We start from the raw sequence: 27081 nt of genomic DNA, 5'->3' as shown, positions 1-27081 counted from the left end.
GCTATTTTTGCTCTCTGGTTTACGGACAATGCATTGCTACAACCTGGGAGTAGAGACTGTATCACCACATTTAGATGACTGTTTACACTAGGAAAAGAGTAAAATAAATAGTTCAGAAACTCCAAGATGGATTACATGTTTGCATATAAGTAACTATGGAAAGTGCTTGAGGGCAACAAATACATTACATAAATGAAAATTAATTTTAAAAATAGAGACAAAAACATTGAGGGGCTAAATTCATTGCATAGTTTATTTGCAACAGACTAGGTAACCAGCTCTAACTGCAATTACATCTGAAAAATCAGAAAGAAACCAATTAAATTAGGAGTTCCCAATCCCGTGACAGCAATAGTGCAGAAAGCTTTAAAATCTGAGACCAATTCCAAGAAATATGCCTATGATTTAAGTAAATAAACTATTTTCTCAATATAAAAGTTGGAAAGGCTCATGTTTTTCAAAACATAAGCCATAAACATTAGAAAGTGTAAGAAATATGGTGTAAAAGAACAAGTCCAGAAGATATTTTTAATCTGCTGCATAGAAAACTTAGCTGAACCAGGAGAGAAAGGAAGCAGATGCAGCTACTTATTCCTACTGAGGGTTCTTTGCTTTTCAGCATGCTCCACAATTTTTTCTTCTACGTAAAGTCCCTTTCGCTTTCTCACTGCATTCATGTACTTGCGGGCCTGGTTCTCAGAGTCTGCCTTTTCCCCAAAGTGCAAATATTCCTCTTCAGTGGTTGGTACCCAGAATGGATCACTTGAAATGATCTATAAAAAGAGAGGGGAAAAAAATAATAAAGTAGCATAAAGGTTTCCTAGTATTCTTAGTACATTTCAGGTAATTTTAATCTCTGAAGTATACAGCATGAAGATAGAGTGGATAGTTTTCTGGACAGCTTATTAGCTACTTAAGCACAATACATGAACTAGGAACACCATGTAGCATTCGTCACAGAAAGCATGGGAGAGATTTTGAAATTCAGTTGTATTTATCTGTGTACAAATTTATTTTAAAACAAATTTAATGGCCAGCCGGTAACAACAACAAATAGCATTTAAAACATTTTTGGTTTTGAAAAAGGAATTCCTTCTTTAGAATATTATGTCACCACGATCTTATCAGAATTTATAACAACTGAACATTTCTGTCTGTAGATTTCCTCCCTAGATGCAGCTACAGGTAATATTTTACCAAAAGAAGATCAGAAATGCTGCATCCATTTCTTAACCAAAATCCTCATGGGAGAAGGAATGCAGTACATGTCAGTTACTGTGAGAGCAGTGATAGTTATGGCAATAATTGAGAACATCACTCCATGATCATTTCTGAAGTCTAATATTAGCACTGATAAGGACAGAATAAACTTCCCTAAATTCTGACTTAGTGTAATACACCATTTATTTCGACAAATACTTTTAACTGCCATATGCTATTTCAAGCCAAACAAAATTACTTAAAGCTCATCTAAGTGACATAAACTAGAAAGAAGGAAATAAAAAAAAAAAATAAAAAAAGGGTTAGGACAAAGATTTTTCCTAGAAATAACAAATACCAAATTTTATACCTCGGATGCTAAATAACACCTAAAACTATGAGTGGAATTACATATACAGTATATAGAAAGTTAGGACAATAATTGCAGTACGTAGCCTGCTCAAATAGTAATGCCTCCTATTTATTTCCACAGAGACCTCATCAGATACAAAAAACACAATAACATGTTGTGTTGCTCAACAGAGCACGTTCTCAGCTATAGAACAGTATTCCTCAACGCAGACTCTGCTGCCATCTGTTACATGGCAACATGTAATGGAATATTGGTGGGGAGGGTTCATTCTCTACTGCCATACCACCAACATCCAACACTGACCTCATGAGCCAGCATCATAAAATAGGAAGCATTACTTTTGGTGCAGTCCCCATAGAAGATGGCTACTTTCTATTAGGAAATATTGCAGGTTAAATCCTGCAAAATAGAATGTTAAGCCTCTAAGTTAAAAAAAAAAATAAATAAATACATACTAATTTGCTACAGTTAAGTACATATATAGTCCTGGTAAATTAAATGGGATATCATATTATATTATCATATTATCATATTATATTATCATATTATGCTACAAGAGATCTCTAGCCTCACTTATTTAGGTGGGAAATGAACATACATAAAGTTGTCTAGCTGAAAACAAAGGCAAGCAGAACTCATAAATCAACTGTATGAAATTCTGGTTTCCAAATGATTCTGCATTTATTTTTAACATACAAATAAAGGTTGTCTAAGCATAGAAGAATCCACATGAGCTATACCCATTCTGGTGTCTTATACAGGGACTTTCTACCAGCGCCTTGAAACTTCAAGGCAGTTCCTTGACAGCATATGCCAGTAAACAGAAAGTAAGTGGGCACCACTATGCACTTGAAATAAAGAAAAAGACAGTGAAAATTGCTGGGTTTTTTGTTTGGTTGGTTTTCCTCCCAGCTCCTGGGCAAACACGCATGTTGACTGGATCAGGTTGTTGTGATGTTCATACTAATCATCATCATGCTGGAAAAACACCAGAGACTTCCCCTAGTCAGGACCCATCTAAAGAGTTGAACAAATGAAAATGTCCAAGTTCAAGAAGAAACACAGGAATGAGAAGTGACTCATACTCAATAGACATGCTCCAGAACTACTGCCTAGGGAGAGCATGCAGCTACAAACTATACCAACTTAAAAGGCTGTTACTATTCCCTTTGATTAAGTTCTTTCATATCAGCAAGTTATCTAATTCCCAAATTACATTCTGAGAGAAACAATGAACAGTGGTTCCTGAAGAAAAGTGAAAATATACTCAAGACTGAACTTACAGGTCTAATGTACCACTGCACTGTGCAGAGCAGAACTGGAAAGAGATCAAAATTAGGTTTTGAAAGCCACATCAGTACCCGCAGGAACTGGCTTTGCATCTCATCACGTCTAAATAGCTCTGGTATTACATTCTGCTTCTGGAACAAGTTATGGAGGCACTTGAGAATTCCTCTTTCTGAGGATCATACCCAAGTGTGGACATACAGCAGAAGATGTGGTTAATTAGACACACAGTGCTTGTAGTAAACACTGGGACAAATAAAGAGAAAGAGGAAGCCAGATCTACTGAGTCAGCTGGAAATGGAGGCATCAGTTGTGCTCTTCCTTTAAGAAGTCAGCAAATAGTCATGTTAATATAACTCTAGTGTAACTACACAGAGGTGTTATTGACACAGTAATAAAAAAAAAAAAGGAGATTTTCTGATTCTTAAGTTCTGACTCAGTAAGTGAAGCTGAGGACAAGAGTAGGCTACTCCTCTTCACATCACATTAATGGATCAAAGCAGATGCACCTAGCAGTTGGCATCCACCATTCCCCACATTCTGTACATATGCTGCAAGAAGGCAAAAAAAAAAAACAAAAAACCAACAAAAACCGAACATAAATGTTTCCCTCTGATGCTCCATGATTGTTGAATTTAATTTGCTTACAACAGTAGCTGGCAGAACCATGGGTCTGGGCTTCTTGGAATCAGAACTGAGAAGTTTTTTAACCCCTGAACTATTGTTCATATTCATGGGAGCCATGTAGAGAAGACTCTGGAATCCATGACAGAAATCATGTTTTTGTCAGGGTAGAGTCCTAAATAATTAATAAGATTCTAAATGTACCCATCCTTCTGGAATAAGATGCAGCCATTTAACAGGGAGTGTTTACTGTGTGCTCTGGAGGCTCCATGGGATCAAAACAGAAAATAAAGAATAAAAATTATGAAACAACAGAATCATTAAATACAGGCTGATGAATACGTTCCATAGCTCACTGCAGAACTACAAACCAATTCTAAGTATAAAAGAAGCAGTGTTTAAAATGAAATCAATAAGGATTAGACACTTCAAAAGATTAGATTACTTCAAATACTTTAAGTGTAGAGGTATTCCTGAGAAAAAATAAGTAACTCCAAAGCAAAATGCTTCATTAAACATCACAACTATTCAAACTAACACACCCAAACAGTGATGTCTCCCAAGACTTGTTTAGTAACAGCATGCAGAGCAACATGGGCAAAACAGCTGTCATTTTCTTTTAGCCTAACAACTTACACACTAAATATTCAAGCAATGCATGCTCCTATCTTTTTCAGACATAATCTGAATGCCTGTAATAATTAACCAATAAAAATGCAAATAATGAGTACTATTTTAATACTGAAAGACAATACAGTACTCAATTCTGCAAATGATTATGTAAGTTCATCAAACTTTTCAAGACTTGAGTTAGAACAAATTACTTTCAATTCCAGAGAACTTGGAATTTTAAGCCTTAACACGAGGATGATTTATTATTTGCATTTCAGTGGCACCCAGATGGCTCCAATAGTGGTCTGGGTCCCATTGTCTGGTGTATTTTACAAAATGATGGCATGAAACAGCCTCTGCCTAAGGCAGTCTAATTATGCAAAACAAGGTTGAGGGATGCATCAAAAGCAAACAGACTGGATCTGCCTAGTTCATCCAAAAGGTCAGGCAGATCTGGGAACGCAGCCATGTTGCTGGTAGCATTTCCCCTCCTGATCCTTACTGTCTGATGGAGACAAAAACTTTCTTTTGAGCCAAGTAACGTCAATGTGGAAAATGCTTTAGTTGGACCACAAATATAAAGAGCAATCTTACTCTATCCAGTGCAGACTACAAGACTAGCAAGTAACATGTGAACCAACGTGAACCATTTAAGAAGGCTCAAGAGTGACAAAACTCAGCGTGCTCAAGCACTACCAAGGGTAGCTTTTGCGTGCCAGGAACAACATTGTGCTAGAAGTGGTTTCTCAAAAACAACTTCAAAAGAACTATTAACACCATGTCAAAGGGCATACACACCTCAGGGTATGAGAATCTTTTCTACCTTTGAAAAAATCAATGCTAGGAAGAACTTCAAGAACACTGACAGTCCAAATAGTGGCCAGCACTCAGTAATGGCAAAGACTATGTAACTAATATGCATATTGCTGATATGCCTTTCAGATACCTGAAGCAGCCTTGTCAATTAGAAGTTACCCCTACTTTTCATGTGAAATGGCAGAAGTTTGCTGAGGTTTATGTGAAATGTGTCTTTGAAAAGCTGTCATCTCCAAACTGAGTTTTTAATAATAAGCTGAGTCATGTTGTAAAAATGCTTCTTCTTTGAGCATAACAAAATGGTGAGAGAGAAGCTTGTATGCTGGCAGTGTTTTCAGCACAGAGAGCACCAGGAAGCACATCCAGTAAGATTAGGTAGATTGAGCTGCACCCATTTAATTCCAGTGGGAAGCAGGTGTCATTGCTGTTCCCACTTAGGAGTACTGAGCAACTGTGCAAAGTGCTGAGCACCTGAAAGACTCATAAAACATTATGCTGGGGATGAGGATGAGATGGTAGAGGGTGGGAGGAAAAGTACATACAGTATACTTAAGAATTTTACAGAAGTACCTACACATAAATGTTCTTAGGGAAAAAAAAAAAAAAAAGTAGTCACAGTTATGTTACTGAAACACAAATTTTCACATTGTACCAGATACTTTGTGTACCAGCTTGTCCATTTTATAAATAGCTAATCTCTATACCATATCCTGAAAGAACAACAACAACAACAACAAAAGAATTCAACTCATCTTCAGCCTCCCTTTTTGCCAGTACTTTGACAACTCTGTAGTCAAACCTGGGCTTCTCAGAAGGATGTGGCCACTTTGCATCACTATACATCAATTTGCAGAAAACAAATAATACATCTTCTTAAGATTATTACATATAATTCTATAATATTGATAGCTAACTTCATCACTTGATAAAAATTGCACTGTTTTATTTCTCTCTGTATCTCTATATTTTCTTGCAAAAGCTCACGATTGTAAATTACATGGTTTTGAGAAAATACAATGAAAAAGACCAAGAGCATACAAGCATAAATCCAATTCACTAGTTCCTGTATTTCATTTCTACAGCTATCTGACAAAAGCCTGAAAAAATGAGAAACAATCAGAAGAGTTTTGTTTCAGAGAGGATTTTAGAGAATATGGAATAACTTGCATTCAAGCTTGAAACATTTAACCTGTAAGTTAATGACAAGAATGAAGATTCCCTACAAAGTAACTTCAATACCCAAAGCTCATCAGAAGAATCCAGAGATTCCAGTGACAATATTCAAAAGGGCTGGCCCAGGCCTTAAAACACATGAAGTCAGATATGACATTGCTTTTTTCAATAAACACTATAATAATGAACATTTGCACATTTAGTTAGAAAATAAACTCATTTAAGTTTACTTTGGCTCAAGAACATCATCCTTGTTTGTGCTCCAATCAGTGACAGCTGAGCTTTAGCTGTGACTTCAGTCAGTACCTACAAACAAGGATTAGGGAATTGGAAAGAAAATAAGGAAGCCTGTGGCTTTACTGTTGCATTTTTTCCTGTTACTTAAGAGACACATAGGAAAATCAAAGCCACGCAGCTTTTATTTACTACCTTAATTAGCTTCAGATGTTCTGGTTAATATAAAGACCTTTTCATATTTGAAAGGTTCCAGGTTACTCCTAGAATTTCTTAGCATGCTTAAGCTGACACTTGCACAATGATGTAAAGTCACAATTTATACCTAATAAAGGTTCATGGGCTCTTATGTTGACTCTTATGTATGACTCTCATTATGTTACCCTGTGTCCAGTTTAATGCTGGCCAAACAGCCTCATCCAGCAACTTCCATATGAAACCCTTATTTTCTATTTGAGTTGTAAAAAGACATTTAGGAACGAATAAAAAAATCAGAATACAAGAATTCCAGTGATTCAGGACACATCAGATTCTTATCATATATAACATGCAGCCCTTCTTTTACCTCTCTGCAGAGCCTTACAGCACAGCCTAGGCACTATTCTGCTCAGAAGGAATAGTCAAACAGAATTCAGATCAAACATATTTACAGATCCCCTGCCCCTCCAAGAATAAAAGACAATCAATGCAATCTGAAAGATGTGCATTAAGAGGAAAACCATACATTTCACAGCTTTACAAGAAGCAGTTCTTTGAATATTTCTGCATTTACAGACAATTGTCATTTGAATTGAGCCACATGCATTATTTTCACTATAATACATTTCCCAAATGGGATTAGAGCTTCATTATTCTAAGTGCTGCTCCATCATAAATATCTTCTTGCTCACAGAACTTCATGAAAAGACAAAATGGCATGACTCAGTGCAACAAGTTACTGCTCTACTAGAGTTTACACTCTAACTGAATGTGTATAACTAATTCAAGGATTAAAAAATAGAAAGCATTCATTACCTCAAAGCTATATACTTTTAACTAGGAATTAAAAAGAAAGTTTAAATCACAAGCAAAGAAAATACGGCCAAGTCAACCCAATCCACTCAACACAGGGATAGCATAAGGAAAATCATATTTGACTATCTTTTAACGTGTATTTATTTAATCTGGGACCAAACTGAAAGCTCCCACTTCTGGTTCCATTCTTTACAGGCAGAAATAAATTTAAGTATGACAGAAGAAGTGAATAAAACAAAGGCGTATCTGACAAGATAGACCTTGATGCATGTACTGCTCCATTCCCTGGGGCTGGAGTGATATGAACTATACAAGACAAATTAACTGGAAATCTCATTTCCAGAGACTCATTTAAACATCTGTGCCATCACTGATCTCCCTTATTTTATAGTCTACAAGTCATATTAATGAAGTAATAGTAATTAAAAAAAAAAAAATAAATCAATCCTGATTTCTTTAAATATACTTCATACATATAATTCCTATGAGATTAAGTCTTTCAAATTTAAAAATACCAAAAAGCGGTACTTTAAATGTAAAATGGGGAAAACAAGGTGTTAGAAGCAATCTGTGCAGAAAAACCCACGTCCAGGGCATCCAGGTAACGAGCAAAGCACACTGAGGAAACACCACTTGGAATCAATGCAGAGTGGTACAGAAGGGATCACACAGAATGCAGTTAAGGCAACAGACACACACTCAGTAACACAGCAAATGTGAAAGAAAGCCCAGTAGCTACCACACTGCCTATCCATCTTTAACACAAAGGAAAAGACAGCATGAGATCTCACAGAGTTCACGCTGTATCTTACAGTGTGATACGTGAAATAATTGGCATGCAAAAAAATGAATGGTATTTATTAAGTATACACCACGGGTACCATGAATATACCGTGACAACTCACCAGTAACTTTAGACAGTCAAAGTCACACCTAATACTTGATGAAAACTGTTCTCTTGTTTTGTTTTTAGCAGAAGAACCAGAGAAAAGCTTCACAAATTTCTCATGTGATCTGAGACACAAACTGTTTCTTCTGGCTTCCCTGTCATACCACCACTAGAGATTCTGAAAATGATATTTATTTAGCAATTTTGCTGATGAAGTGAGAATAGAATGCATTCCCTCTGCCATGGCTGCACAGAGCCAACATTGCTTGTAGCTTAATAAAGGGCACATTTTGTCAGGGAAAAAAAAAAAAAAGTGTGACTTTAAGAGCAACAAAATACAATCCTCAATCCTCCCCACCAGGTGGAAAGGTGACCGGTTTACACAGTCATTTTTTTTTCCTACTACCACCACATTTTAACTAACCAGCTATAATTACAACCTCCCTTGAGGATCAGTTTAAGAAAATGTCACCAGATGCTGAAATCTCCCTCTCCTATTCATGCCTGTAACTGCGTGGACACTTTCTTTTATGTGAAATTCCTAACATCTGACAGTGTGAAAATATTCGGTACAGTTTAGGGGTAGAAGGGAAGATCACAGAGGCAAGGGATTTTGTTTTTTGCTTAGCATTGCAGCACAGTAGCCACAAATCCTAAAGAAACTGGCACAGACCAATGGTTAGCTGGAACTGTAGTCCTTCTGACTGATATCCCTCTGGGGCACTGATACAAGAGACACTTCAGACAAAAGACCAGTTAAGCCACAAAACCTCACCAGCTGCACTTCAGATGAGGACATCCAAAACTGAAAAAAAAATCTACTGTACACAGTTCTGCCAATTGTTACGGGTATGAAGTATTTAATCTGTACTGGCTCACATCCCTATGTACACCGAGTTGTTGTTGTCTATTTTTTGAACAAACACTGTTTATATGGGTTGCATTTATCCACTGCATTTTTAGCACCAGTAAGGTGGTGCTGTCAAAGGAGATGAGAAGCACTGTTTCAAGGATTCACAACTCTCTTGGTAGCACATGATTGGTTTCGGAGATGCTCTTTTTCCAATTAGGACTCACACAAAATTCCTGAGGCAGTTGCAGGAATTGCTAAGAAAGAAATACTGCTACTGAAGTATTTAACAAATACTCCTATTAGGAAAATCTAGCTACAAGAAAATGAGGAAGAATATATGTAGTGTGAAAAAAACAGCACATACTTTGCAGAGAAACAGAGGTGAATGGACCATAGCTGGTAACTACATGGAGCACTCCTGGCCTCAAAAATCTGTAGTTGTTTGCACTCACAGATTTGACATTTGTCACAAATTTGAAGATAAAAGAATAAGACTTTCTAATCCATTTATCAAAAGCTTCTATGGTCCTAACATCAAATAAAATTCCTTGAAAGAATTAAAAATCTAGACTTCAATTATTTTAAAAAGTTCACGTTATGGGTTTAGACTCTTTCCCCTGCACCTATTTTTAGTTCCTTCAATTAAGTCTTCCAAGGCCTCCTACAATGCAGCTTTGTTTTTCTTTAACAAGGAACTCTAATTTAAAGCTTTCCATTTTACTCCTTGAAGATCCGCACTGTAGGAACAAAATGAAGTGCATTCTCAATTGATAACAGCTCTTATTAGCTTTCCCATCTCAGTATTTCCTTTACACCTTTACTTAAACCTGTTCGTTTCCTTAAGTGATAAAGATGAACAAAGGAAATGATTTTGAGACGCTTCCATTTACTGTGACCAGACTTGACTTTGAAAGAATTGAATCAATTCCCTTTACCTTTTAACATGGAAACATATGTTGAGTTGGAATACATGAGGACAAAAAAAACCCTGAAGTATCTGTCAATCAGTAAGATTTCTTATTAGCAGTAGTATACCCCCCCACCCAAATAAGTTTATCAGATAACTTATTTTAAAAGGCATGTAAAATTTACAGAAACCAATTTATGAAGAATCAGTTTCATTTCCGAAGCACTCAGTTGATGTTGAAATAAAAAGCATCCCATCTCAAGAAAGTATAACTCCATTTCTGAACAGCACCGTCATTAAATTAAGACCAATATAAAAGCTACATTTTTTCCTCTTCATTTCAAAAATGAATTAATCAAACATCTTGACCACAACTTAACCTTTTCCACTTATTATTCCAGTTTGCCACATCTACAGGAAATAGATCACCACACCAGATGGAGTGAATAGATATTTTTACCTCCCAGTGGCTGAACACCAGCTGCGGACTAGCCAGGCCACTAGTTCTCTTCCTGATTTCATCAGCAAAACCAAAGCTTTCTGCTACTGGCAGTACTGCCTTAATAATAAACACATCCGTTCCCTCCTTCATCTCCTCTTGTAACACTCTGCCTTCTCTTTTGGACAAGACGGCATACACACGACCTGCAAAGACATTACTTTGGTGAGCTTACCAATACATTCATTTTCTGATCCATTAAGAGAAATACATATTTAGCTAGGAAACTTGAGCATTATATAAAGTACATCATTTCTCTGGCTCTCATTCTTCCCTGTAAAATTTTAAGCATATCCATTAAATTTAGACAGACAACACGCTCTGCCAATACCACGTGCAGAATCATACAAATAACAGTTAATAAATGATAGCTACTATATGAATCTAGATAACACACATACTTTGTATATTTTAAAACGTAGGCATGTGATAGCATCAAAGACACTCGGCCAGATTATGTGCCAAACCTGCTTCACTTCAGCTAATCAAATATTAGAGAAACATTACAAGCTTAGTGATGCCACTAAGTAATAACGCTACTCAGAAATCACGGCCCAGCTATCTTGAACAGTTTATTTGGTTCAATGTTTCCCTATAAGCTACCTGTGTCCCAAGTGCTGCAGTGCTACTCTAAGGTACAGAAAACTTGTTTATTGGGTATTTATTACATTTAATGTGTCCCAACTAGCTTTTAATTAATGAATCCTTAAATTTGTCAGCAGCAATTTTTACTTTTCTTTCCCAAATATCAAGTCCTTTGACATACACTGCAGATAAGAACAAAGCACTTTTGGAAAACATTCAACTTTACAGAAGGCATCACGTTAATTTGCAGTTAAAATGTTTTTGCAGGTTAGGTATTCTACAGACAAAAACTCACAACTACATTTCTACTGATGAAAAGAAAAAGCACAGAAAAATATATACACTGAAAAAAATGTTTTAGAAATGCCTTAATTTACAAGTATGAATAATTACTATTAGATGTACAAATTAACTTTAGAAATACCTTACACCAAAGCACAAATTCTTATCAATTTTTAAGATGTTCAAATATTTTATATTTAACTGAAAAACAAAACAAAACAAAACAAAACAAAAAAAAAAAAAAAAAACCATGGACATGTACAGGCAGCTTTTAAACAGTGATCCTTCCTGGAAATAATTAGGAATATCCATTACTTCCTAATTATTCCCACCGATTCTGATTTGGCGGAAAGATACTATTAAATATTATAGTCACATGCATTGATTTGCAGATCTTTTTAAGTTTTTTACAGGATATCAAAGGGAATGTTGGCATAGGTTTATTTGCTTTTATTTTTTAAGTATAGAATCTGGTCCTTGGTAAGGAAATTGAGCACAAGCACATAGGTAGTGCTGTTAAATCTTCCTGTCAGGTGTGGCTGATGAAGCAGCAGTTCAATACCAACTGCTGCAGACTTTCTAGTTCTCTAATAAAACGTGGGCTGAAGCGTTCTTCCTATCATCACTGATGATTTTATCTGCTCGTGCCCTTACCAGGACCTCCTCACTGCTCCTCTGGCTGAACGTCACCTTTACTACACACAATAGTCTTCTTATTGCTTGAGAGGAAATTGAGGAAATACTTAAGATTCTACATTTCAAATGACAGGAAGATTAAAGCATGTTGCAGAGAAGTCACTCGAGTCTGCCATGCAAGGAGAGCCTTTGTTCGCATAACTAAATGACTTCAAGTCTAAGAAAATTCCAGTGACTACAGAAAACTCGGAGCTATGAAAGGGTCACATATCAGCACAGCTCACAGATCACTAAGTGACTCTGGTTAAGCACACACTGTTTTAAGATTCAAGTTAAATGCACGCATTGCAAAAAAGCATCACGTTGAGGCCATTGTTTATATGTTGTGGATGAACCACACAACGTAAGTTAAAGCCATTTGTTCAAGCAAGTAAGCCCAAAACCACTTTATAGGTTATTAATGTTAAAAGTCAAAACAGTCTAATTGTAATAGGTAGAACCTAGAAAAATTTGCATTTATATTAATGAGCTAAGAGAACAATTATCACAAAGCACTTTAGATGAACATATTTTCTAGACATCGTTCATTGAAGACTGGTCTTCCAAAACACAGAAACCAGAAGACAATTTATTTAGCTTACTTCAGGTTTCCAGCAACACGTATTTCATTCATGCAGCCTGGAGTACTGTCTCAGTTTAGGCTATCACAAAGAAGCTATGTGAGGTCTTCAGTTTTACCACTATGGGCAGGTGCCAGTATACTGGAGAGAAACAGGTCCCAATTCTGCACTAATAAGCTGAAAGAAAGAATGGCTTCAGCAGCATCAATCCCTAAAAAATGCCAAGACTTGCTGTTCAAAAATTGTTGAAACAATTACTTTGAAACAATGATGTTACTCAAAAAAAACCTTCAAGATGCTGCAAGATACAGAATAAATAGGTGCATAACAGATTCACTTTAAAGATGTCTTATGTTCAGCTCCTTAAAATATTTAAGTCTTGTTCACCACTTCACTGTACTGCAGCACTCTTCAGAAGGTCAAAGGAAAATGCCAAACAATTTCTGTTTACCCTGGATGCTAAAAAAAAAAAAAACCTTTTTTTAAAAAACAAACAAGTTTCATACTGGATAGAAATAGTGTGCAGGTACAACAAGATCAACATTTTCAGGTCTATGGTGATCATAAGCTTAACAAGCGGGGAAAGGAGCTGCTCTTCTGTTTTGGAGTCAGTGTGTTTTCACTTATAGAACGGAGCCAGAGATAATACTATGAAGCTGTGTGAATTGTTCCCTTAAGCGCTCTGATCTAGGGCTTGCTTTCTTTTAAAAAATATAATAACATGAGCATTGCTATCAAATTCAGAAACAAAGCCACAACAGTGTCTGATAAAATCGTTTCTCAATTAATTTTCATTTGCATAAGCAAAACGAAAAGACAGTCTAGCTTTAAGTGTTCTGAACACAAAAGAGTTTGCTATAAAATCTTAGAAACAAGCAGGTAATACAAAGATGCATTAAACTCAACTGGATATCAATGCATGGAACACCAACAGAAAAAAATTAAGTTATAAAAGCCAATGCTTTATCACAAGTCAACTGTCAATCCTTACTGCAGAGCAAGCATGCTCTTCACTCACCCTCAAGGACAGAGTTTATTGGCTTAAGCTTATCCATAATAATGGATTTGTAATGAACCAGTGCATGTCCATGGCTATCACCATCTAACACACATTCATTTAACTGGACTAATCTGCTTGTACATCTGAGTCCTAAATCACACTCATTAAAAACATATCCACGTATTAGAGTGCCATGTTTCCATTTCATTTTATGGCACAACTGATGAGATGATGCACGTTAATCACATCACTATAAACAATCACGCAGTAGTGGGCATTTTTTGTAAACAGCAATTTAGATTCTGTTCTTCTCATTTAAAATTGATATACTTGCTTACAGTGTCAGGTATCATGCTTGCACGTATGACAGCATAGTTTTATAGCAAATAACTACATCTTTCATTATATCAACTTCTATGGAGAACTCCAAGAACAAATGTTAGAGTAAGCTTAGTGCTATTGCAAGGAGGCACTAGAGAGTCACTGCAAAAATCTACCAGAGAACAAAGAAAAATCTCTGACATTTTTCTCACCTTTTTCTACCTTCTGATTCAGATACATATTTATGTATCTAACAATTCATGCATTAACTCAGAAAGCAAATTCTTGACAAAGGGTTGTGTTGTCTTACCTAGAACTTCTGCAGTAGCCATAATTTCACAGGTGTACATTGCTGCCATAAGCCTCTGTGGTTTTGCTTGCAAAGCATAACGACAAGCTTCCTTCATGGTGGCAATCAGCTGTCCAGAGAAGGGACCATAACAATCCGTAAGCAAAACTTCTCCCTTGTTTTTACTATTTTTTTCAAGTGACTTTGGAACACTTTGACTGCTCTGTTCATGTTCATTCTCACTGCAAATGTTAACAGTGCAATTGCTTGTTGGAGAAACAGTATCTTCACTTTCTTTATGCTCTACAGCACCACATTCCCCTGAATCCTGACTTTTAGTTGGAAGTGTCTCCCCAGCCTTATTCATTTCCCATTTTTCCACTGTAAAACACACACCCATGAGGGGTTCTTCACACATGGGACCCGAAAGCGTAGCCAGCTGAAATCCACTTACTATGCTGTTGTCGAAGTCTCCATACTTACTTACTTCTTTCTCAGCATTTTCAAGGCACTGCCACACAGAATTTTTATAACCCTCAAATTTATGTAACAAAATATTAGGCCCACATTTCCGTGGTCCAAATGACCAGATATGATCAACCGCATTCCTCCACTTCCTTCCCTGCAGATTTTGCTCTAATTTTTGTTTGAATTCCTTTATCTTGTCCACAGTCTTCTGATCTATTTCATGAGCTTTTTTATCTTCATTCAGAGATGTGCTGAGTTGCTCCATAGTTCGAATCAAGTCACTGTTTTCTTCAAGAAGTCGAGTTACCTCCTCAGGAAGTGGCAATGCTCTTACACTGAGAGTAGCTTGTTTATTTGGAGTAGATATTGTAACAAGCCCATCTGAATCGACCTGAATTCCTTCAGGAATTCTATTTTGGTCCTCTTTTGTTTGGTGTATGACAGCAACTTTCTGCTGCTTTCCTATTTCTTCATTTACCATGTCGACTTTTGGAGGTCTTGTTATCGTTTCTCGAAATGGAATAATAGGTGCTGACACACTAATCTCTATCTTTGCAAACCTGTAAAATAAAGTTTTTTAATTAGCTTAAATTTTAAAATTACTTTTAAAACGAGGGGTTGGGGAAGATCAGGCAGTGGCCTTAACACAGAACAGATGGTCATGAATAAATTGAACTGCAACACGGATTACCAGATAATGCACTTCAAACTATTCAAAATACCACGTACTTCAAAAAGGAAAGTAACAGTACAAAACAAAAGAAAGTACTGTTATGTCACTGTATAAATCACTGGTTCGCTCACATCTTGAAAACTATATGCTGTTCTCCTTCCTCAAAAGAGTTATAATAGAACTAGAAAAAATAAGGTTGGCCAATGGTATGAAAATACAAGCAGTTTTCAGATGTTTCAAGGATACGATAGAAGCCTACAAAACCATGAGAGGCATAAGGAAGGCTAAGAGGGATTAGCTGATAACCAAACCGCAGCAGGCCCTGAACTGCCCATGAACTGAAGACAATGAAGGCCCAACAGAGTATCAGTAGGAGTTTTTGCATCTGGCTGCTCTGTTTTTACTCTTCCTAAGCATCCAATTTAAGCCACTCCGTTGGACACATGGAGTAAGACAGACATTTGCTTTGGACTAGAACAGCTGTTACTACAGTAAGATGCTCTGAAAAAAATGCAGCCCTGGGTAAACTGAAGAGTTTTTTGTAAAGAAGTATGGAACCATGGTTCTGGAATCTTTTGGGTTATACCAGAGCTAATCTAAATAGCATTTCAAACCACAACCTTTCCTCTTCACAGTTTAGTAGTTTACTAAAGTATACCACTATCAGAGCTCAAATGTAACACACAAGAAATGGTGCAAGATAGCAAGTCCCTCCTTAAAAAAGCTAGTGAATACACCTTGCCACTTTTCCTTTTGGGAGCTGGTACCCAAGTGAGAAAAGGCATCACAAACCATGTCAGGTGAATCAGCAGTGGGGGTCCTGCCACTCTGTGCCTTCAGGTGTTTCTCATTTCTGCTTATGACACCACAAGCACAGAGTTCACGTGCCTTGTTTGGGACATCACAAAATGATGACTCTTGACACCCCATAATTCTTTTAAAAATCAAGTGAAATGGCAACTCACAAAAAAAAAGTCCAAATCATGCTTACAAAGGAAATTGTTAGACAAGTAAATACATAGACTGTTACTAGCTGCTCAGTAACATCCTATCTCGTCATCATTTAATTATTCCAGTAATTTTTTTTCCCAAAGTTGGAATAATGCCAATAATAAGGATTTTACACACCCTCAGGAAAAATGCTGTGCGAATTGCAGCAGTACATCTGTTTTCAGAAACAGTACAAATTTATTGCACTAAGTCACAATAAAGATAACGTTAAAAACGTATTCTAAGTGATTTGGAAGTGATCCATTCTAACTTGCAGAAGAAGTAAGCATTGTCTGATATTAACTGGAAGTGGCACGATCAAGAGCAAAGAAACAGGACTTTGGTCTTGCAACCTTCTTGCATGTTGCTTCCTAATTTTGGGGAGTTCTGTTGCCAGACCTGGTTTCTCTCACAGTTTCTATTTTGTGCGACTTATATCATTACACTCTTCACTGGAATCCTGAAGCTACTGCCATTTATAATTTCTTTGAATATGGCTTTATAAAGGCAGTGAACTAGTTGCTTCTGCACATACTACAAAAAGGTACAGTTGTGATCCAATGGTAAGAGCTGTTTTACTGTAACATAAATCAAAGATAGATGTATCTAACTGACAAAGAAACAGGAAACAGTTACTGAACAAAAATATTCCATCTCCCTGACCCTTCTAACCTTTCCTTCAGGTCATCCAAGCAACGCTGCAGATGAACTTCTCCTGCTGTCACTAGCACATGCTCTCCTGTCTCCTGGATCAAAACTTGGACACATGGATCAGCTTGGTTTAAAAGCTTCATTCCTCTCACCAGCTGAGGCATATCACCTGGCAAAAGAAGGTATTATCAACAAAGAAATACCGAGGAAGGAATACTTGAAGACAAACATATTTAAGTTGAGGAAACAGTAATACTCATTTTGTTGGGAGTCTAAATACAAATGCATAGTTTATCTGAAAGTTTGTGAATAATTTTTAAGTTCTACGGTGCTTCTATAGCAATTTTGTTTTTTTTCTATTCTGCATTTAAGCATTCTGAAGAAGAGGAATGGCTTTTCTTTAAGAGTTTACTGTAACCATACAGGCACCCATGAGACAACATGCAAGGGTCACCCCAAGACTATCTGCAGCTTAACAGGAAATTGCAAGCTGAGCCTACAGTGGCCTAATCTTGCTTGTCTTCTGATACTGCAAGCAGCAGCTGACTTTTAGGAAACTTTCACAGGTGTAGATACCTTTGAGACTTCTGTATCTCTAATAGATTTTGCTCAAATAGATTCAGAGGAGTTACTGAAGGAAGAAGTTGGTGATTAAAGAATGACACAGCTTCATCTCCTCAATGAGGAAAAAAGCCTCTCTAGAATTACACAATTTTCAACTTAATATCACACTTACCAGAGCTATAAACTTTAAATATTTTCTAAACTGCTTTACCAAATGAGGATATACAATATATAATTACCTATTAATCAAACATGAGACAAACATCTGCTAGACTCTCCTACTACTTTAGAAAAAAACTAAAAACTGAACAACAAAAAACCTATGTAACTTTAATGTTAGAAAATTTTTGACCTGAATTGGAAGCTAGTTACTTTGTTTCTACTAACATCACAACAAGAAATGGAAATTGGACTGAAACATAGGCAGAGATATGCTACTCTGGTTTGGGTAGTGGGTAGGAATCAATTAGAAACCCAAAGTAGTAGAAATACTGCAAATCTGTGTCAAAGGCTTAATGATATAGCACAGAAGAATGGCAACAGAAGTGAAGAACACAAAGATACACTTTGCTTACCTTCACAGTAAAGGAATACTGAAATGTTAGCATCATTCAGTATCCTACTAGTGATATAGCTAAGTGACCACAAAACGTGCAGCAAGACCTTCTATAACTCACCCCCTACTGAGACATGGGCAAACCAGCTAGAAGAATTCACTAGGACAATGAAATACATCCATATAGATTTATTTGATTTGCACTGGACCTATCGCTTAATTTAATGGATAGAACATAAAGTAGCTCAATCAGTGAGAGTGGGAAGCTGAGCTGCTGTTACACTGAATTCTCCTTTCAAACTTACTTGGATGTTTTGGTTCAACAGCTACCCGCACAATTGGTGTAGCTTCAAAGTTGAGAGGTGTAAAAGGTGGGCAAGCTGGTGATGTTGACAAAGTTGCAGACTTTAGCACAAAATCTTGCAGGCCTCCTATTCCTAAAAGAAATTGGAGAGGAAAAAAGAACAGAAAAGCAAGTGTCATATGAAAAGAGACCAAACACACAATCTTAAAAAACAAACAATAACAACAAAAAAAAAACCTGAAGCTATTCCAATCACAACACCAGAATTAAAAACTCCTCATTGTTCTTATAAACTATTTGTTAAAATGTGTGCAGTAATTTTTCCTGATTCTATCATAAAAAACAAACATTTCAGTACATCTAGTGATGAACAAATTCAATATACATGTAATTTAATATGAAAAAATGGAACCTTTAGTTCATATTCTGTATCTGATTAAAATTTAAATTTGTATTTTGAAAATGCAGGGACAGATCTGTGCTCTCTCCTCCTCACTCTCTCCTAATGCCAGAGGAGGGATAAGGAGAGAAGCTCTTAGCCTCAGCCTTGCATTATCATCCTAATACTGTTCCAGGTTCTTTTTTGGCTTGGTCTTATTTATTTGAGAACAGAAACAAAGAGAGTCAGCTTCCACCCTATGAGATCATGAAGGAACTTAAATTCTGAAGAGCCTGTCTGTTGCAGAGTTATCATCTGCAGAATCGGACTGTTTCTACAGCTCTGAAGGCCAAGTGTCTGCCCAGCAGGGTATACCAAAATATGAAAAGATGCTATTTAAGAAAACTTGCCTCAAAAATAACTGGAAGCAGAACAGCATTCAACGGCTTTAAATGCAGGATAGCAGATGCTACAGTGAAAATAAATCCATATAAACTCTGTGTTGCACCTGACCTCTGACCAGCATGTATTTCCTCTTTTTCACTTATTCAACATGTGGTTTAAATGAAAAACAAATGCTGGATCATCACCACCACCAGGGACTGAATAAAGGGATGGTCAGTTTTATTCTGATCTTCTGCAGCTGGTAAAAAGAAAATGATTTAAAAGGGAGGCAAACAGCTTCTTTTCACAATGCAACGTGAACCAGAACAATCACGTTATCAAACCTTGCATCAGACAGACTCAGCATTTTCTTGACAGACATTACAGCACTCTTACTACCAAGAAGAAAATCTAAAACTCTCTGCTCTTGTTCTGCATTTGAAGGCAAAAGTACAAAATTTATGCTGTGTCTGGCAGCAGTAATACACTAAAATAAAAAAGATCTCTTTCCATGTAAATCTGTTTGACTTACAGCCCGAGTATTTCGATTGCTTAACTGCATGTGCTAGCAGAGAGCAGCGTTCAGCTCTGGTAATCCATTTATTTTAATAAAACTATTGGTAATGAATGTTTGCAAAATAATAATAATAAAAAAAAAAGGCAAAAAAAACAACACACCCATCAAACCAAAGATACAAACTTCTTGAACAATTCTTGCATTAGATAATTAAAAGCAAATGCTAACATTTTCTGAATAATACTACAAGAAAATGTAACATAACTAATTCCAAAGTACCACATGACAATAAAAGCATTCTACTATTATGCTGCTACATCAATCTTACCAGTGATCCCACTGAAACATTCTACTTGATATTTAACTTAGGATATTAATGTTAACTGGTTGAATGGAAATGAGAAAAAAAAAGCCACTCCAAAATTATGCTTATATATTTGTCTCCACTTCTAAGATTTTTATGTGTTCAGCCCTCCTTTGTTGTACAGTTATTTTCAAAAAGAAAGGAACCATAGAGAACAAAAATCTGCTTATGCAAGAAAGATGACAAAAGCAACTGCTCTTATGTTTTAGGTGAGATGAGAATGAAAGCAGCTTGAGAATGAAAGCAGAAATACAGTACTGCAAGTATTTCTGAGTCGTTATATCTCAAAGAGCAACCTAGCCCACTGTGCTCTGTCACACAACTAAATAAAGATGCCATTAGGTAGTTTGTTGCACATTGGTTTTATTTATTTTATTAAGATAAGGTGGAGTTAAATTATTCTAGGGAAACTTTTAAATCTGAGAATTAACATGATCAGGAAACTGCTCCTTTTTATTAACTCTGCCTTGTGATAAATCATGTAAATTTTGTACAAGAGTAAATGCTGAAGTCTGACTCTTCTGAGGAGTGTGTGTAAACTTCAAGACACAACAGCTTGTTGTACGTGAACTCCTTACCGGAAATATCACATATTTCATTACATACTGTGCAGCAGCCTTCACTTCCTAGAACAGAGTCAAAGTACCTTTACAGATTTTGTAATGGATGGCAACGAGCTACAGCTACTAAACGGGTTACTACTGTATATTTCTTTATCCTTTTACTAGAAGATAAAAACAACATGGTAAAATCAGATAATATCATGACAGGACAAGGGGAAATGGTTTTAAACTGGAAGAGGGCAGATTTAGACTAGATATTAGACAGATTTTTTTTCCCATGAGGGTAATGAGACACTGCAACAGGCTGCCCAGCGAGGCTGTGGATGCCCCCTCCCTGGAAGGGTTCAAGGCCAGGCTGGATGGAGCTGTGAGCAACCTGGTCTATGATTCTATGTTTGAAATCAAATTTTAAGACAAGACTCCATATGTTTTTTGCTTCTGTGCCTCGCTAGTAACCACTACACTTTCAATGCTAATTTGGCATCCTTGAAAGGTAAAGCACACTTTACCCATTGAATTCAGCTATTAGGATCCATAATAGATAAAAACTGATGTAATTAGTTTCTCTTGATGTCAAAAGACTTAGCATTTGATGTTCTTTCCAGACACAAAAAATGAAGCAGAAAACACCATGTACAACTTTTTCAATCAGATAAGGAAACAATTCAGTTTGCAGTGTCAAAAATCAAACAAAGAAGAATGAAAGCTGTTTAAATGTTGACTTCTGCCACATTGTTACTGGCCTCAACACATCAGTTCAGTGGATCTTTATCTTCCCCTACTGATGATATCACCACTTAAGAATCCTTGGCTGCACAGGAATGGAGACATGTCAAGCTTTGACAGTGTAAGGAACTAAGCAATGCCAAGAGCTCATGTTAATCTTCCCAGTAAGGCTCTGTCTCCACCGAAATACAGTTTCTTATCAACACAGTTTGTTTGAAAAGATTAGAACTTTACAATATCCAAAGCCTGCTGGCACTGCGCTATGCATTAGTGAAGAAAGGCCATGCAAGCCCATTCATCATTTATGTAAAAGGAGGTGTGACGTAAGCTTTGGACAGCTACACAATGTAAGATCTTAAAATCAGTGTGTGCTTTTTTTTCTTTTTTTTTCCCCCAAAGGGAGTTTACAGATACTAAGACCTTTACAATTTTCTTTGGACTGTAACACAAATACCCTTTTCATCCTGCTGAGAGATCTTTTAAAATTATTTTTTTTTCAAAGATATTTTAAACCACACATTAGGAAATAAAATTCACAAATCCACCTTAAAAATATAATTTGCTCTTAGACATTTTCCGCTTTTCCTCAAGATAAACAGGCTAAAAGCCAACAAAGACAAACAGAAGGGTAACATAGTTGCCAAATATTAAAAAATTCATTAAGAAATTAATAAAAATAATTCCATAGCAATCATCATTCTCCCCTATCTAGAGAATTTGCTGTTGCCCATTATCTAACAAAAGAAAAAAGAAGTGGATTTTTGCAAGTAGGAACTGATGTATGTAGGAGTAGACTCAAATATAATAGGAAGTCTTTTTATTTTCAAGATACCTCAAAATGTTTTACAGATTACTAGGATTAAATGACAGCAACTCTGGGGACTTTGGACAAGCAAGTAGCTACTATGGCCTAAGAATGCTTCGTATTATACATTTATTGCATGAGATTTTAAAGCATGTTTCCATTGAGTCTCATGGGCACTGCACAGAAACATCTGAGGGCAGAACTTGACCTTTCTATATTAGAAACTGTTTCTGGAAGAGAAGGGAATGTAAATCAAGACACAGACCACATTCTAGTTGAGATTTCAACTTTTTCCATAATACAGACCACATGTTAGCACAGATTGCTCGTGAGCCTCCTCATCTCATCTGTGTACTTATCCCTCAATCGTTCATACTTGCTTCTGAAGCAAGTGAAATTGCTTGTAAAACAGAATATTGTACAATATCTGCATGATTTTATCTGCTCTCAGTACTTCAAATCATTTTACATAAAAAGCTAATTCAACATTTTCTTTTGTATTTCCTCTTTCCCTGTTTTTCTTAAGAAGAATTTCTAATGGCCACTACTATCCAATAGATGTTAGAAGCCTTCATACTAGTTTCTTAAGGTTCAAAGAGTCTACCTAAAAATTCGACCTAAATGCTAGAGATTAACAACTAGACACCTCAATTCAGTTCCTCAATTCAAGGGAATTAAGTTGCAATTTCACTGTAGAACTTTTCCTGTAGGATCACAACAATTTGAGGGTAAATTGAGAGTTAACTTTCTGATCAGATGAAAGTAAACCCATGTTATAAAGAAATTAATTCCCCAATGGACACAATTACATGATAGAACGTTAAATGCAATAAGCAACTTTTGATGCAAGAATCACCTCAATGCTTTACTACTGCATCACTGAGCAGCAACAAAAGAGCAGGGCAAACCATTGAGCTCTTCTAGAAAAAATGTAGCAGTTCATGGAACAAATCTTTGCATCTGATTTTATAAGACAACACAAGGAAAGCAATAATGTGACCTAAAACACAATCCACTAAGATTTCCCATTGCAAGATTACAATTTCAAAGAGGACTGCAAACATATATAATTAGTAAACAACTATCATTTATCTTGTGCTTAGATTCTTTAGAAAATATACTATATAGTTGATGATACATTTAGACTGCATGATAACATACAACAGTTCCAAACCGCTGATTGAGCTGACAATTGTAATTAGGATATTTCCTACACTTTTCTCAGGCTAAAATAAAAACATTTTAAAGGAAACTATAAAACAAATCATAAAAAAAGAATCGCATACAACTCTTTACATTAAACAGTAAAATATTACAAATGATGAGATGAATGTAGAGCAGGCCCACCTGCACCCAGTCTTCATTTAGAGTTGGGAATTTCATTGCTAAACTACAAATTTACCTTAAACAGAATTAAACAAAACTCAGTTCACTTTATGAGCCTGATTTCTGCTTTTACAAATAGGTGTAGCCAGAATGAAATATTCATTTCCTTAAGTTGCTCAATGAGACAAATAAATAGAGAAGATCAAAGTAATGATAGTTTTGTTATGCTCCAGGATTACTTGCTTTGGCAAGTCATACTAATTTTTGGAACTCAGAACTAAAGGGAACGATGTTGTTTTTTAAATATTTATGGTTCAACATAAGTTTAGTATGGAAACTCAGAAAATCCATGCTTACATCTGTAACTGCTGCATTTCTCTTTGGTTACTATGAAAACAATGCGCTTAATTGCTGGCTTGTGGCTTCAACAGAAATAAAAATGAAGCAAGAAAATCTTTACTCCAATTTAAGTTACTTTAATCTGTTAATCATAAAGAGCTCTTGACATAGACTGAACAGTGTGACTTCATAAAAGTGTCAGTTGTTCTACTCAGGAGAACAGATGTTTTGCCCAAGCCCATGCATTCTAATTCCTTTACATACAGTAGCTCAACTGAATGTAGCAAGCAGGAATACCAAACAACAATAAGAATGTGGACAGATTGTCGTACAGATTGACAACATAGGCATTGGAACTAACTTCAGTTACCCTGTACATCAAATTAATACTTCCATTACTTCATGTGGAAAGCATTTAGCACCATACAAGAAGTCTTCAAGGGTCTCTGAAACATCAACCAAGTTTTACATTCATAATTACTTCGGATAGATTATTTTAATTTGACTTGACAGCAACTCATCTGAATTTACTTAATTTATTTTTAATGATTACCAGAACTTTAGGTGCAGTTCAACACAGATGTCATCCCAAACAAATGGAATTTAGAAAATTTAGAAAAAGTTGTTTCAACATATTTACTTTGATAATCTAGAAACTTTTCTTAAATATTGTTTTAATGTGGTTTTAATTAGCAGTAATAAATGTGTCTTAGTAAATAAACTCATAAAATTGCATATTGTACTGGAAAACAGAGCAGCTCAACTCGTATGGAACATCTATGCAAAGGAAAACATTTTGCCCAGCCACCCTCTAAGGAAAAAGAAAAGCTTCCAGAAAACAGAGCATTAATTAAGCTCTCTGAAGCACATACACAATTCTGTGTAGATAAGAAATGGGTTACTAGTGTCACTCTGGATATTTCTAAAAACCTTTCCTACTTTTTCATGCAGATGTCACATGTCCTGATGATTTCCACTGGTGTAGTGGGAAAAATATTTCAAATAAAACAAAATAAAAAAAGAATCTCTAATTTGTAATTCCTATACCTAAACCCTCCAAAACTCCAGCTACAATGCTGATATCTGCCAAGCAGAAAACAGAAAAAAATGGGGCTTATTACTCTTCATAACACTAGTTAGTACATAATTAAAATTTGGTAATGTATTTTACCCATGGAAAAAAGGTCAAGAAAAATAAAGAAAAAGTTTGTTTTTTTTTTTTTTTTTTAGGCTTGATATTAATTTCTAATTAAGTTTGCAAAAGGAACATATACTAAAAGATACAAAGTACCAGAAGAACAAGAAAAGTCTATGCTGCAGAAGTCCCCAGCAAAAACATAGTTTACATTGGTTATATTCTGGAAATAAAAAAATCAAAATATTTTATATAGTAAACATCCAATTCATTCTGATTTATTCTAAAAAAATAAAACCAAACTGACCCTTAAGAAATTGCCATTTTATTTTTTACTCAGTTGTAACAACGCATCCTGAAAACCGGCGGACTTCATGCATGTATTGTTTTCTTACACTGTAATTGATGTAAGATGTAAGATGTAAGGTGTTACCAGATGTTACCTCCCAAAGTCAATTATCAATGATGTTAAAATTAATGAGGCCTTCAGGCACTGATCTTGCAAAGAATTTATTGTAATCTGTAGATGTCTTGGAGGTTTTGACATGTCTGTGTAGAAAAGGCAACATGAACACATCGGTACGACTTCTGCACTACACAGACAAGTTAAATGGGGAATTTAAAAACTACTACAACTAATACCAATTAGAAAAGATAATCGTAACTTTAAAAGCTTATTAATTTTACTTCTGTTTTGTGCTGGATTTTAGAATTTGTTTAATTGCAGGATCCCAACACATTCAACTCACATCTCAGCCATTAAAAAATTAATCTGATATCTTTACCATTCAGTATATTCAGTAAATGCAAAGATATGACATCACAACTAGAAGCAGCAAACCAATTACCAAATGTGTTTAATATCCTATGGGAAATGTTCTACCCAACCACTGACCATTTATCCTCCATTTATTCTGTTAACTTGTAAGACATGCAAGTAACTAATTAAAATTAAGTTTTCCGAGACCTAACCCAATGCCTAATTTTCTCCATTACAGGCAATCCCCACACACATCCCACTACATTTGACTATAAGTGATTTCTGCTTATTTTGTTGCCTTGGGAAATATGGCTTGAATGTTCCAAAGTACCATGAAAGATAGATAATTTCACTCTTCATTATACAGAACAAAAGAAATGAGGCTATTTGCCACTGCTAGGCATCAGTTTTAAATGCATTGCAAGAGTTCTGGTGCACTGCTTTCGTTTCCACTGAAAACTTGTTGATTATATAAGTGACTTTCTTCAGTTGAGAAGCACTGTTTCCAATGCAGTATGTCATGCTTTGTGACGGGATGTGCATACAGAAGAATCCGTTTAACATGATACATGTTTTTAGTCTCTCTTCTAAAGAAAATGCAACTCTTGTAATCACATATTCTCCCTCCAGCGACTTTTAAACATGCTGTCAACTTCCTCTAAGTTTAACCATGACTGAGAGGAGAGGGTTCAGATATAATTAAGATTCCACAAGTTATGTAAGAACCAACGGCTAACTACTGAAGGGAGACCAAAATCAGTAAGCTCACACAAACAAAAAAAAAGGGCAGGCAAAGCACAATGATTACATACCCTGCTTGGAAGCAGCTGCTGGCGAGCAGCATGCACATCCTGGCTGGCCCACTGGGATATGCACAACTGAAGCATGGGAGCAGCTTAGAAGAAAACTGAGCATTTTAAGGACAGCAGTCCTCAGGAAAATCGAGGCTTTGCTAAGGTCACTGCTCAGAGAGCTTGCTTCTCGAACATGCCACAAAACAACTATCCTTTTGTAGAAAAACCCTGAAAGCCAAAACCACCAGGATTTCATACATTTTAGATCCTGTTTTATATGCTTCTCAAGATAGAGCACTTTGCATCAATGAATCATGTAGGCTGTCGCCGGAACTCATCAGATGTGCTTTCAACTTCCTTGTCCTCAACAGCTCCAGCAGACTAGAGAAGGGGGAACCAGTTTGACTGCCATTGCTGATATTTTGAAGACAGTAACTGTGTGACAAGAAGTACCAGTAGGTTCACATTTCCATTCCGATTAATGGGTTCACAGTCACACAACGGTTAACCAAAAACTTTAACATTACATAAAACAGTATTTGTACAATTTTTATCATACGACACTACCA

At 36.1% G+C, this 27081-nt stretch overlaps 1 protein-coding gene across 3 annotated transcripts in view; it reads right to left on the bottom strand.

Annotated features, from left to right (window-relative positions):
* Positions 1–235: 235 nt before the first annotated feature.
* EFL1 (elongation factor like GTPase 1) overlaps positions 236–27081 on the bottom strand; it is a 55010-nt gene continuing 28164 nt past the window's right edge. For all 3 annotated transcript variants that reach the window (XM_010717458.4, XM_085233770.1, XM_085233771.1), the window contains 5 exons: positions 18422–18553; positions 17018–17165; positions 14236–15242; positions 10443–10627; positions 236–773 (listed from right to left, as the gene is read on the bottom strand). In XM_010717458.4, the coding sequence (XP_010715760.1) occupies positions 585–773; positions 10443–10627; positions 14236–15242; positions 17018–17165; positions 18422–18553 (1661 nt within the window). In that variant the 3' untranslated portion in view covers positions 236–584. The remainder of the gene's footprint in view (positions 774–10442; positions 10628–14235; positions 15243–17017; positions 17166–18421; positions 18554–27081) is intronic.

Source organism: Meleagris gallopavo, chromosome 12 (assembly GCF_905368555.1).
Source record: "Meleagris gallopavo chromosome 12, MGAL_WU_HG_1.1, whole genome shotgun sequence".
NCBI classification, from domain to species: Eukaryota; Metazoa; Chordata; class Aves; order Galliformes; family Phasianidae; genus Meleagris; species Meleagris gallopavo.
This window is presented reverse-complemented; position numbering and strand designations above follow the sequence as displayed.